Raw genomic sequence first — 13,908 nt, forward strand, 5'->3', positions numbered from 1 at the left:
CAGTCGCTTCCTGGTTTCCTCTCCACTCTGGCTCCTTTGCCCCCCAGGGTGCTGGCGGTCAGCTGGAGGAAGAGCACCCTTAAAGAAGTGGGTGTGCAGGGAGCCGGGTAGGTGTGTAGCCATATATCTGTGCTGCTGTGGTCCTCTGGCTCAGAGATGGCTCTGACCATGGAGCTGTATGGCACCCCTGCCTCCAGGCTGGACTCCTTCGTGGCTCAGTGGCTGCAGCCCCACCGGGAGCAGAAAGAAGAGGTTCTGGAGGCTGTGTGGACCGTGCAAAAATTCCTGAGGGAAGAGCACTTTGAGGGGGATTGTGGACTGGACCAGAAGGTGCAGGTGCTCAAGGTGCTCAAGGTGAGATCGGTCCCCTCCATCCCCAGAGCAGGGCCAGGCAAAAGGCAGCATGAGAGTCCTCGTCCCAGAGGATGCTGGGGACCTCTTGCCTCATTATCCTTAGCCCATGCTGCTGACATGTCAGGGCACCCCACCTAGCTGCCTGCACCCTACCCTACTGCTGCCTTAAGCGGAACAAGACTGGTAAGGAAACTCATGATAATAGTTCACTTTTCTGGGATGCACTAGCCTAACCCCTTAACATACACTAGCTCTAATTCATGCACCCTGTGAGGTAGGCACCATCCTTTTCCCATTTTACAGATGAGCAAAATGGAGGTTCGGAGCCTTAAGATTCATAATGACCAAATGCAGTGCAAGGTCTCTGATTCGACCCTGGTGGGAATAGACCATCCACAAAATACAATTTGGGGACAAGTAGGGAAATTTTAATATGGCCTGGATATTAGATGATAGAAGGCAGTCATTGTTGATTTTGTTAGGTGTAATAATTTTGTGGTTATGGCCGGGGGAAATGCTCTCTTTGGCTGAATACAAATGCTAAAGTATTCAGAGACAAAGTTCCTTGGTATCTGTAATTACTCTAACGTGGTTTTGATGAAGCAAATGTGGCAAGGAGTTTAAACTTGTTGAATCTAACTGGCTGGGTTTATGAGTGCTCATTGGAGTCTTTTCCTGTTTTTCTATGTTTTAAGTTTTTGATTAGAAGAAGGTTTCTTTAATGGAAGCTCAGAGAGGTAAGGTGACTTGTCCAAGGTCACACAGCTAGTGGTGGAGCTGGGATTTGAACCAGGATCTATCTATTCCACAGCCAGTGCTCTAGGCTTCCCCCACTGATTTTCCCCAACACCCTTCCTTCTGCTGCTGCTTGTCCTAGCTAGAGTCAAAATTCAAGGGGTTCAAAGCTAGAAACGCCCTAGAGAATCAGACAGTTTCAGCCATCCCTTCGTTTAAACATTAAGGAAACTGAAGCACAAAAGGGGTGAGAGATGTCCCAAGTTCACACAGTGAGCTAGGGGCAAAGGCAGGACTAGAATTAGGGTGCCTGACTCCCAGCCCAGTGCTCTAGTTCTCTCTGCAGGGCCAGCCACCTCAGGGAAAGATTTAGAAATCTCAGGTCCCCAGCCCTTCTTTACACCCACCCCCAGCACCTAGAGCCTGAGGCCATAGGATTTAGACGAGGGTTTGAACCTTGACTTCTTTCCTTCCCAGCTGTGTGATCTTAGACTCCTCTCTCAAACCTTCTGTCTCATCATCATCATCATCATCATCATCGTTTCCTCCTTGTCCAGCAAAAGCCTTGTCAATGTAGGCTAAAAGATTAGCACATGGTAAATGCGCCAAACAAAAGCATTGTTATAAATTCTTGCTCTGAGTCCAGCAGATACTCCCAGCCCATCCCACCCGTAACAATCCTGAGGGTGAAGTGGATGAAAAGGGGGATGTCCAGAGACTGGAGGATGGTACCAACAGAATCAGTTTTGATGACAGGAAGTGGTATTTACCCAGCCCTCAAATTCTGCCTGCAGACCATAGCCACTCCCCCCTTCATCAAAACCATAAAATAAAAGAGATACCCCCAAAACAATGGTAGAGGAGAAATAATGCTTTATTCAGGTTCTAAACCCTCTTCCCACCCCCACAAAAACCCGGTGAGCTGGGCTGGTTCACATGTATGAGTGCTTATCTTTGAATGAGTTGGGTTTAAATAGATTTGGGCTAGAGCAAGTCATGAAACTTATTCTAGAATGTTCTTTCTTCTCCGCCTGGGTCTCCATTGAAAAAGGCAGGAAGTCTAGGCATAGCTTTCAGGGGGATGTGCCCTTCGTCCACACACAGGGTTCCATCCCCAGCCCTGCCAAATGCTGGGGCCCAATGAAGGTGCAGAAAGAGAATGCAAAAGGAAGGGGAAAGAAAAGATGGCGGACTTCTCCTCCTCAGAACCAGGGCCTGGCTCAGGGACTTGGGGCCTGGGAAAGAAAGAGGTAGAAGAACCACACTTTGTCTTCTGACCCTTTATCTGATTATGACTATGACTCCTGGCCATGAATCTACTGCCTCCGCTTTCTCATCTGTACACTGGGGACAATTACACTAGTCCCCACCTCAGTCAGTGGGTGTTAGGGTTAAAAGATACTGTGTGCATAAAGGGCCTTCAATAGTGCCAGACACCGTGAGTGTTCAACCCGTGATGGTGGGATTATAATCAATCCACCGGCCAGGAGAGGTAGCCACCCTGAGGTCTGGGTCATCGCTAGCAAGTCCATCTCCCAACCTGGGGTGAGAAAGACAGGAGGCCAGAGAGCTGTAGGGCTTTGTATACCAGAGGCAAGAGGGGCTGGAGAGCAGGTCTAGACTCTCAGAACATCAAATAGACCCCTTCCAAATAATCCAGCTCAGGCTCCTTCCATCCAGATGGGGAAACTGAATCCCAGGCAGAGCAGGGATGATCTAAGTCAACGAGACAAAGAAGAGGACGAGAGACACATGGCTGACTACCTGTATGCCAGGCACATGGCAAGCCCCCAGCACACCTTCTCTTACCTAACCCTCGCAAGAACCTAATGCCTCGTGTTCCATGGTTACTCTCATCTTGCAGATGAGGAATTAGGGCTCACAATTAAGGATCACAGCTGAGAAACAAGGGCAAGAATCAGGGTCAAAGTCAGGCTGCCCATGGCCCTTATCCACCAGGCAATCCTGCTCCCCATGTTTTAATGTCATGAAATGACTCAGATGCACGGAATGCTCAGAATACCCTGTGGAGTAGGCATCAACAGTCTCTCAGAGGAGGCATCACCCTGCAGGTGAGCACACCCCATCTCAGAAGCAATACAATGTCATAAATAAGGAGCTTGGGCTCTGGCGTCAGGCTGCCTGGGTTTGGAGTCAGGCTGCCTGAGTTCAAACCCAGGCTCTGCTGTGCACTGTGTGTGACCCTGGGTGAGTGACTTCTCTTGAAATCTCAGTTTTCTCGCCTGTAAAGAGGGAACGCTGGTACCACCCACCTACCCTTCTGGGCTGTGGGGAGCACTGGATGGGATAATTCACATAAAGAGCATCGGGGATTCCTTGGCACAGGCAGGCGCAGGTGACGGGGCTCTGTGTTCCACAGGTAGGCTCCTTCGGGAACGGCACAGCGCTCAGGAATAGCTTGGAGGTGGACCTGGTGGTGTTCCTGAGCTGTTTCCACAGCTTCCAGCAGGAGGCCAAGCACCACCGAGCCATTCTGAATCTGATGCGGAAAAAGCTGTGGTATTGCCAGGATCTGCTGGCCCTTGGGCTCGAGGATGTGGAAATCATCCAGGGAGTCCCTGATGCTCTCGTCTTCACCATCCAGACCAGGGGGACTGCGGAGCCCATCACTGTCACCATTGTGCCTGCCTACAGGGCCCTGGGTAAGGGGAGGGAAAGCCCATCGGACTCACACACTTGCCATCCCAGGCAGGCCTGAACTCCCTCACTTCTCGTTCACGGCCAAATGCAGACTCCTGCAGTCATCTGTTCAACCCACGTCCTGAGCTGGGGGCTTGGCGACCACAGGACACGAGACTGGCCCAACTCGGGCCATTGTGTCGCTCAACTTGGGAAACACTTATCAAAGAATCACGTGGATGAATACATGATCGCAAGAGGAGATGAGACCGGCAGAGGGGAAGGTGTTAGAAGCAGAACCTGGGGTCCCTTCTGTGGCATTTATCACGGGTGCTGGGGCCTGTCATTGTTTGGGCTTTTCCAGAAGCAGAGCCTGAGACAAGGGTGTGAGGATAAGCAGTCACAGGAAATGCTGAGAGGGAAGTAGGGGAGAGGGACAGGGAAGGGAGAAAGCGTCACAAGGTCACCATCACGAGTCGCTGGGCTTCGTGCCCCTGGAGAACTCTAGGTGACAGCGCAGAGTACCCCTCAACTGAATCCCAAGTGGGATGTTTATTCCCCAATTTCCCATCACCCTTGGCTGAGTTTGTCCTCAGGCAAAGAGCCCTCAGTGTTTGGAGTAAACAGTATGAGCTACAACCCCAGACGGATCAGGTTTCATCTTGTGCCAGCTTCTCGTACCTAGAGCGGCTGCCAGGATCGGCCTTGTAGAGAAGGTGTCAGAACTGGGATCCCACTTGGGTAAGAAAGAGAGTGCCCGCATGCATTAGTGATGCATGCCCCGGAGGCACACCCTTCAGCAAATGCACTTGAGGGGTCCAGCTCTCTTACCTAGACCTGCTTCTCTGCTCCTGGTGTCAGGAGGTTGGAATCACTCACTGAGAAAGAAATCCCAAACAGACATTAAGGGAAACTGGGGTGTTGAGGACCTTGAGAGAGGACAACAGTCCTTGAGTGCCCTGGGGAATGGCAAGCCCACTTTCGGTTCTCCAGAAGGACAATCAAGTAAGGCAAACCTTGATCCTCTTAAACTGTGAGGTGTCCGGTTTCCGTGGGGAGACAGTCCAGTGAATTAGCAGGCCCTGTCCCCCACCACCACTTATCAACCTGGAGCTTCCTAAATCCCCCACTCTCTACCTTTGCTCCCTCCCACGCCAGAGCCTTCTGTTTCCAACTCTCAGCCACAGCCTGAGGTCTATGTGAATCTGATTGAGGCCCACGGTTACCCTGGAAATTTCTCCCCATCCTTCAGCGAGCTGCAGAGAAACTTCGTGAAACATCGGCCAACCAAGCTGAAGAGCCTCCTCCGCCTAGTAAAGCACTGGTACCTGCAGGTGAGGGGGCTGCCAGGATGGGGGCATGAGGGGGCGCTGGCAAAAGGTGGGGAAGAGAAGGCCTGGGCCTGATTTGCCATCCCAGGGACCTGCATCAAGGTGGGGAGATGGTAGCGGGGGAAGGGGCGGAAAATGCTAATCATTTAAACTGTAAAGTGAAATAGTGGAGAAGGTGGAGGAGGAGGAAGAGGAAAAGAGAAGGAAGGAGAAAAGTAAGGAATAGACAATATTTCCCAGGACACAAGTGTTGGTAACACCCCAGTTTTGGTCTATACTGGTGAGCATCGACTTCATTGAGTTCTCCGGATGTTAGTTAGTGTCAGCTGGTTAAGGACTGACAAGAGCAAAGTTTCCGTTCATCGCACCCACACCAGTTTCGCCCACAAATAGTTGTGTTCTTATCACAAGCATTACCGAGTGAATATATCTGTAACAGCTAATTTTTAGACTTCACATGTGATGGCTTGCATGGTACCAAGTACAGTGTAAAATATCCCATGAACGAAGTCATCTAAACTTACAAAAGTAAGACTCAGAAACAAACCCAAAAGTTAGAAAGGGGGAGAAAAAGATGCTTTCTTATTTATATATATATATATATAAAAGCAGAGGTACCTGGGTGGCTCAATCTGTTAAACGCCCAACTCTTGATTTCGGCTCAGGTCATGATCTCGGGGTCCTGGGGTCGAGCCCGGCGTGGAGCCCCGCACTCAGTGGGGAGTCTGCTAGAGGATTCTCTCTCTCACTCTCCCTCTGCTCCTCCCCCCTCACTCGCTCTCTCTCTCTGTCTCTCTCTCTAAAATAAATAAATAAATCTTTAAAAAACAAAATCAGAAAATTTCCAAGGTTAGTAAGTTTACAGTTACTCTGTTTATGGTGGGGGAAAGAGCCATTTTCTTCTTACACGATTATCACATCAACCGAGGTTGTGATACATCTTCAGACATCAGTATTTGCCAAAGCCAAGAATAAAACTGGTTTTGTTGGTAAGTCAATCACTTACAGAAAATGATGTGAGGTTTTGTGGCTTTGGAGAACTAGAACTCCACAGAATGATTCATTTGCTTGCTTCATCTGTTTAAGAGTGCAAAGTGTTTTCTTCCTACAGGTGATAGGCACCTTTTTTTTGTAATGTCCACAGGACAATATATCAGCTTTGCTTCTAGAACCCTCCCTTCTGTTTCTGTTCAAGCCTCCTCCTTAAAACAAAAATTTGATCACATATGGTTTCTCTCTCTTTTTTAAAAGATTGATTGATTGGAGAGAGAGAGAGAGCACGTGTGCCTTCGTGGCGGAGGGTCAGAGGGAAAGAATCTCAAGCAGACTCCCCGCTGAGCGCAGAGCCCAATGTGGAGCTCAGTCTCACGACCCTGAGATCACGACCTGAGCCAAAATTAAGAGTCGGCCACTTAAACAACTCACCTACGCAGGCGCCCCTAGAAAGATTCTTTAGACAAGAAGTGACTGGTATCGGGGCACCTGGGTAGTTCAGTTCTTAAGCGTGTGCCTTCAGGCTCAGGTCATGACCCCAGGGTCCTGGGATCGAGCCCCGCATCAGGCTCCCTGTTCGGCGGGAAGCCTGCTTCTCCCTTTTCCACTCCCCCTGCTTGTGTTCCTGCTCTCACTGTCTCTCTCTGTCAAATAAATAAATAAAATCTTAAAAAAAAAAAAAAAGTGACTGGTATCAGTTAAAATGCTTTCTTTTGCAAGTAAGAGAAAAACCAACTCAAACTGACTTAAACAATAAGGACAATTATCAGCTTGTGTGTGAAAACCCACAACGGTGGGAAGGGGGCTTCAGGCACTGTTTGGTGGGATGTCCAGGCCTGTTTCCCTATAATACCCTGGGTTCTCTCTCTCTCTGTTACCTTGGACTTCAGGCTGGTTTAACCTCATGATGGCAAAATGGCCACAGCTATTCCTGCTCTCCCATCCACACACAGGAGATTTCTCTTCTTTCGGCCACCAAACCAAAGAACTGGGCTTCACTCAAGTTTAGCCAGCTTACGTCACAAGCTTCTCTTGAACTAATCACTTAGCGAGGAGAATAGGTTTATGCTGAGGACCCTGTTGGGTCAGGATCCACCCTGGAGTTGAGGGGGGTGGTAATCCCATCCAAACAGCACGGCTGCTATACAATGGAGAAGAAAGAAATACTTCCTAGAGCACTCTGTTCCCCACAGAATCTCAGCTATTGCCAAGTTCTACAGGAAGCCTCCCACCGCTCTTTTTTTCTATCAGCTAAGAAGACTTTTCTTTAAAGGAACTCTTTCAGAAGCCCAGTACAGTAAAATTGATAGAAATGGGGCTGCTTGGCCTGGGATCTAGTGGCAGAGGCCAGCGCGCTCACTCTTTGGGACACCTCTTCATAAGTCGATTCCAGGAGTTGTGTATGCATACTTCATGGGGCACCTGTTGGTGGAGAGTGCAACTCTTGATCTTGGAGTTGTGGGTTGGAGCCCAACATTGGGTGCAAAGGTTGCTTAAAAATAAAATCTTAAAAAAAAAAAAAAAAGAATAGTTTGAAACCTGCTGGACCAACTGAGCCCCTTAATTCTATTTTTTTTTTTTTTTAAGATTTTATTTGTTTGACAGAGACAGCAAGAGAGGGAACACAAGCAGGGGGAGTGGGAGAGGGAGAAGCAGGGAGCCCGATGCAGGGCTCGATCCCAGGACTCGATCCCAGAACTCGATCCCAGGACTCCGGGATCATGACCTGAGCCAAAGGCAGACGCTTAGCCGACGGAGCCACCCAGGTGCCCTGCCCCTTAATTCTAAAACAGGGAAACCATTTAGGGCCAGAAAGGGAAAGTGAGTGGCCAAGATCATACAGCCAGCAAGTGGCAGAGCTGAGACAAGAAGTTGGAAATTTTCCAGTTTCTGGTCCATCCAGAGCGATCCTGACACAGGATCTTGGGGTCTCTCCTGTCTCTTTCAACAGTACGTGAAAGCCAAGTGCCCCAGGGCTGAGCTGCCCCCTAACTATGCCCTCGAGCTGCTGACCATCTACGCCTGGGAGATCGGTACTCAGGAAAATGAGAATTTCAAGCTGGACAAAGGCTTCACCACTGTGATGGAGCTACTCCAGGAGTATAAGTTCCTCTGCATCTACTGGACCAAGTACTACACATTCCAGAACCCAGTCATCAAGGATTTTGTCAGAAAACAGCTCAAAAGAGACAGGTAATGGGCCCCCTGTGTCTGCTACATCTCACAGAGAACAGAAAGACCAGAGGCAAAGGCGGTATCACATTTAATGGGTGGGCTTTCTCAAGTAGTAGAATTGTACCGGCATCTCAAACCAACACGGAACCCATCTTAAGTTGGCCGGCTTTCAAAATCACCGGGTGGGCTGAAGGGCTATAAGCCGTCTCCTTGTACCTTAAGGAACCCCACTTTACTTAGCTCTTCTTGCTTCCAAAAGACCATTTCGGTGCATTCTAGCATCAGCATGGAAACGTGGAAAGAATCACGGAGAGCCAGGTTTCATCCCAGCTCTGCCTTTTTCTCGGCTCTGTGAGCCTCAGCTCCTCATCTGCAAAACAGGACTTAAATGGCACCTATAATACAGGCTGTTGTAAGGGTCAGAGAAATATGTAAAGGGCCTACGGTGTCTGGTCTATGGTAGATGCCGCAGAAATGTCCACTATTGTAGTGCATGTAGGTCTATGTAGCCCCAGCGCCCATCCCCAACCTCTGGATCCTCACCATTTATGTGAAGGCTGGCTCAACCTCCAGCAGTCAGCACTTGTGTCCCTTTTTTGCCTGAGGGCTTTCAGCCTCCCCCAGTGGCTGGTGGAGGCTGGTGGATAAACACCCCAGCTCCCTCCCATCTCAGATGGAAGGACTCTCTCTGGGTCACATGTGCTACATTGTCTCCCAGAGCCCCTACGGTAGGATCAACCTCCAGTTGCCCACAGTGGTAATCACCTCAATACAAACCCTTCATCGGTGTCCTTCCCTTCCTGTCTCACTCTCCCACTCCCTTACTGGTACTTCCTGACCTATCCTTCTGAATCAGCCGCTGGCACTCAAATCCTTCTCTTGGGATCTGCTTCTGGGGAAACCCAACCTGAGACAACTCTTTATATTAGAAGCTCTAGGTCAGTGCAAGCAATATCCCAAGAATATTTATTGTTCCCTTATATGAATGTTGGGCCTTTTTTTTTTTTTTAACAAGGAAGAAAAACCCAGTCTCCTGGAGAAGAGAGGATTTATTATAACGATGCCCAGAAATTTGAGGTTAGGAAACCATCAGGACCTGAGGCTAACCTGTAGACACCCCCTTTCTCTGCCACTCCCTCTCATGATCCACATGCCCTCTTTCCTCTGAGAAGCCTCTGCTTCTCTCCCCACACCTGCCCTGCTCCCCTCTTACTTCTCTTTCATGAGGGACCTCCATCATCCTTGGTCCAAACCCCAGAGGGAACCAGTCTACTCATTGGGCCCAGGCCCTACATGTTGGGTCACCTGGCCAGTCACTTTGAGTCAGGTGATCTTACCCTATAGGACAGCCTGGCACTGCTCCCTGTTTCAGGCAGGGCTATTTCAGGGATACAGGGATGTTGGGAGTAGCAAACATAGAGCCTACAGTGTCCCGCACACTCCCATAGTATACTGTCACTTTCTGTCATAGATAAAATCACAGCTCCCTCCTAAGCCAAAAGCTCCCGCAGGGCAAGAGCCAGGTCTTAATCATGGGCTTGGCATCCAACACATGTGGTCACCCCAAGCAACCGAAAGAGGCTGTTAGATCCCCTTCAAGCCAATATTCTTTTTTTTTTTTTAAGTTTTTTTTTTTAATTTATTTGACAGAGAGAAAGACAGCCAGAGAGGGAACACAAGCAAGGGGAGTGGGAGAGGGAGAAGCAGGCTGCCCGCGGAGCAGGGAGCCCGATGCGGGGCTCGATCCCAGGACCCTGGGATCATGACCTGAGCCTGAAGGCAGACGCTTAACGACTGAGCCACCCAGGCGCCCCGCCAATATTCTTTAGGTATTAATTCACCATTTATATAGAAGAGAGACACTTGGTGGCAGCCCAAACTTTCTCTGCTGAAGCAGACCAGATGGGTAAGAACACCCATTTGCTGGGGCGCCTGAGTGGCTCAGTTGGTTAAGCGACTGCCTTCAGCTCAGGTCATGATCACAGGGTCCCAGGATCGAGTCCCACATCGGGCTCCCTGCTCAGCGAAGGAGCCTGCTTCTCCTTCTCCTTCTCCTTCTGCCTGCCGCTCCCCCTGCTTGTGCTGTCTTTCTCTGTCAAATAAATAAAATATTTTAAAAAAAAAAGAATACCCATTTGCTGGCTGTAAGAACTGAGAGAAGTCTGTGCCTCAGTTTCCTTATCTGTAAAATGGGGACAACAGTAACAGCAATAACAATAGTCTCTCCCGGGGCGCCTGGGTGGCTTAGTCGGTTAAGCGTCCGACTCTTGATTTCAGCTCAGGTCATGATCTCAGGGTACTGGGATCGAACCCCACATCAGGCTCTCACTCAGCGGGAGTCTGCTTGTTTCCCTCTCCCTCCACCCCTCCCCCTGCTCATGCACTTGCTCTCTCGCTCTCTCTTTTAAATAAATAAATCTTAAAAAAAGAAAAAAAAAGAAACCAATAGTCTCTCCCTCTTAGAATTGTTATAAGGATTAAAACAGGTTAATTCACGTAGGGCTTGACCCAGTGCCTCAATAACTATCAGTAGTTGGTGGTGGTGTTTCTATTATCCAAAGCAATTCGGCAGCCTTGGCCTCAAACTTACATATGTCCTGCTCAGCAAAACAAAAGCCGTGGACTTAAGAGGCCCCGCCTGCCTGAGCAGGCATCTATTATGGCTACAGCATGCCCTTGGGGATCTCAACACTCCACATGCCGAAAAGGAATTCTTGGAAATATAATCATCCCCATTCTGTTCCTTTCCAGCAATGTTCTTGGGCCTTCCTGGACTGACGGCCCCGGGGCTCTGGACCCAGCATACTCTCAGTGGTTTGATTAGATGACTGTTTGAGTAGGCTTCTTTCTGGCTTGCTGGCCTCCAGACCGGAAAGGCCTGGGAACCTCTCCCTGTGTTGCAGGCCCATCATCCTGGATCCAGCTGACCCCACCCACAATGTGGCCGAAGGGTACAGATGGGACATAGTCGCTCAGAGGGCCTGCCACTGCCTGAAACATGACTGTTGCTATGACAACAAGGAGAACCCGGTCCCCAGCTGGACCGTGAAGGTAATGCCTCCTCCATGGGGCTGTCAGGGGCTTGAAGCTCAGAAGGAGGTAACTGCACAGAATTTACCTATTTACCTTCTGTGTCGATGGCGCCAACAAGGCTTTAGAGCCAGACAGGCCTGGCTGCAACACCCAACAGCTCTGTGAACTTGGGGGCGTTTTGCAACCCTCTGAGCCTCAGATCGGTTCCTTTCAAAGTCATGTTCTCCTTTTTCTTTCTCTTTCCCATAACCTACTGGAGAATCGGTCATGCTCCCGATCACGGAGCACATGAGCTGAGGCCAGGCAAGTGAATTCAGCAGCTCTTTTGTGTCAGCACTGGGGGCTGGTGGGGACAACCAGCCGTGGTGCCGAAGTCAAACATGGCTCCTACTCTCAAAGAACTCACTGGATTTTGGTAGGAAGCAAGCCCTTGAAACAAATTTGCACGAAACTGCTAGAAAGAAAAGAATTGCCAGGGAAATTACTCGGGGAACAAAAAATGCTAAATAATATTATGATGTAATGGCAAACCTAACCGTACAGTCAAAGATCATAATAATCAATTTTATTCTATTCCTATCGTACTTAGTAACTTGTCAAGCACTTGCCCCAGGACAAGTGTGTAAAACAGAGAGTTTTTTATTTTTATTATCACTATCTTGAATGTTATCATCCCCATTTTACAGATGAAGAAACCGAGGCTCAGAGAGGTTACGTGAATTAACCAAGATCACACTGCTAAGAGCAGAGCCAGGATTTACGCCCAGGCCAGGTCTTTGTGGGGCCCACCAGCCAAGTGAGGCCCACAGACACACTGAAAAGTATATGCCTCTGGATTTTTCCTGAATATAAAAACCACTGTGCAAAGATGTTTATCTTGAAACATCAGAAGACATGGGAATTCTGGGCCTATATTCGTTCTGGAAAAAATCAGTTAGGGGTCCAGCCCTCCCCAGCACCTTCCAGGTGCTGTTCTTCAGCCACCAGAGACTCCCAGACCCTTGAACATGACCTCTGGTGGTGGCGAAGAACAGACTTTGGAGTCTGACCGACCTTGGTTCAAATACCTGCTATGCTCCTCACTACCTCCCTGACGGTCAGTAAGTCACTTAACCCTGCTCAACCACAATTTCCTCATCTGTACAAGGGGAAAATAGGAACCAACCTCATAGGGCTGGTGTGAGAATGAAAGGCATTCAGAAGAGGGACAGGCTGCCCAGTACAGGGCCTGGAAGGTGGTTGGCACAACCCAAATGTGTTGCTGCTGCTGTTGGAAACATGGGGACAGGTGAGGGGGACCTTCGCACGTCAGGCAGAGGAGTGTGGAATTAACCCCCTCTCCCTCTTCTCTCCCTTCCAGATGGCACGAGACATCCAAGTGACAGTAGAACAGTGGGGTTACTCAGACTTGATCCTTAGGGTGAACCCTTACGAGCCCATAAAGAAGGTTCAAGAGAAGATCTGGCAGACCCGGGACTCCTTGGGCCTGCAGCATCTGTCCTTCCAGGAGCCTGGTGGCAAGCGACAGCTCCTCAGTAGCCAGTGCTGCTTGGCCGATTACAGCATCTTCTCCAACATTCGCCTCTGTCTGGTGGAGACCACCTCCGAGATCCAGGTCTTTGTGAAGAATCACGATGGGGGGAGCCACGCCTATGCCATTGACCCCAAAAGCTTCATCCTGGGCCTGAAGCAGCAGATTGAAGACAAGCAGGGGCTGCCCAGAAAGCAGCAGCAGCTAGAGTTCCAAGGTCAAGTCCTGCAGGATTGGTTGTCTTTGTGCAGCTACGGGATCCAGGACAGTGACACCCTTATCCTCTCCAAGAAGAAAGCTGAAAGGTTTCCATTTTCACCCAGCTAATCCGGGACTCGGCATATCAACCACTTCTTCCAGCTCTCCCCTGGGGAGGTGCCATGTCTTCACCAGCTTTGTACACAGTTAGCCTAGCCCTGCCAGTGGGAGAATGAGGAGGGATGTGAGACACTTGGTATACAAAGGACAATGGCCAGACCACATAGGACGACAGAATTCTGACCCACACAACCTCTGCAGCCCCCAGCCCGGGAAGCCAAACCACCACCTCTGCAGCAGTCAACCCCAAATCGTCAGGACTTGGTCACTGTCAGCTTCCCTAATTCCACCTCACTTCCAACTTAGAACCAACCAGAAAAAGCCAAATAAGCCCCCTAACCAATCACAGTGAGGACGGCCTGCTTCTAGTTAGCTACCTACTGCTTCCCCATGCCGACAGCTTCAATCAGGACGTACCTGAAGCCTTCTCTTTTTTCCACTATAAAGCTTTTTGCCATCTTGGAGTCTCTGCCAGTCTGCAGGAGACAGTGGCTGACTCCCTTGCAATAGGAAGCTGGGAATAAATAACCTTTGTTTATTCGCTTTTGGATGGTCTTAATCTCTTTCCACGGGTGCTAATGCTGTCCTGGTGATTCTTGCTGAATCATTTGAGCCTCCTAATTCTGGGAGATGAAGACTGCAGGGAAACTGAGATGGAGGGAGGCCAAGTCAGGGACGGGGAGGATGATGAAGCGTAAAACAACTCTCTCAACTCCTGATGCACACACACAAACAGTACATAATGGTCCAAGGATATTAGGAAAAGAACAGTACCTCTATCATCAGAGCACTTCATGT

General features: G+C 49.5%; 1 protein-coding gene across 2 annotated transcripts; it reads left to right on the forward strand.

Annotated features, from left to right (window-relative positions):
- LOC102740900 (2'-5'-oligoadenylate synthase-like protein) lies at positions 1-13,653 on the forward strand. 2 transcript variants are annotated; one of them, XM_081802046.1, is made up of 6 exons: positions 1-354; positions 3,470-3,752; positions 4,888-5,063; positions 8,005-8,246; positions 11,132-11,279; positions 11,948-12,721. In XM_081802046.1, exons 1-6 carry the CDS (start codon positions 157-159, stop codon positions 11,978-11,980), a joined length of 1,080 nt encoding a protein of 359 aa, XP_081658172.1. In that variant the 5' UTR covers positions 1-156; the 3' UTR covers positions 11,981-12,721. The 2 variants fall into 2 exon arrangements, with proteins under 2 accessions (XP_081658172.1, XP_006737852.2); XM_006737789.3 differs by having other exon boundaries at positions 6-354; positions 12,622-13,653.
- The last annotated feature ends 255 nt before the right edge of the window (positions 13,654-13,908 follow it).

Source organism: Leptonychotes weddellii, chromosome 13, assembly GCF_054177405.1.
Source record: "Leptonychotes weddellii isolate Sample4059 chromosome 13, ASM5417740v2, whole genome shotgun sequence".
Classification (NCBI taxonomy): Eukaryota; Metazoa; Chordata; class Mammalia; order Carnivora; family Phocidae; genus Leptonychotes; species Leptonychotes weddellii.

Coding starts and splice junctions, on each gene's coding strand:
- LOC102740900 (XM_006737789.3), top strand. CDS start 157: ATGGCTCTGACCATGGAGCTGTATGGCACCCCTGCCTCCAGGCTGGAC. Junction 3,753..4,887: donor GCCTGCCTACAGGGCCCTGG/GTAAGGGGAGGG, acceptor CTCCCACGCCAG/AGCCTTCTGTTTCCAACTCT. Junction 8,247..11,131: donor AAACAGCTCAAAAGAGACAG/GTAATGGGCCCC, acceptor CCTGTGTTGCAG/GCCCATCATCCTGGATCCAG.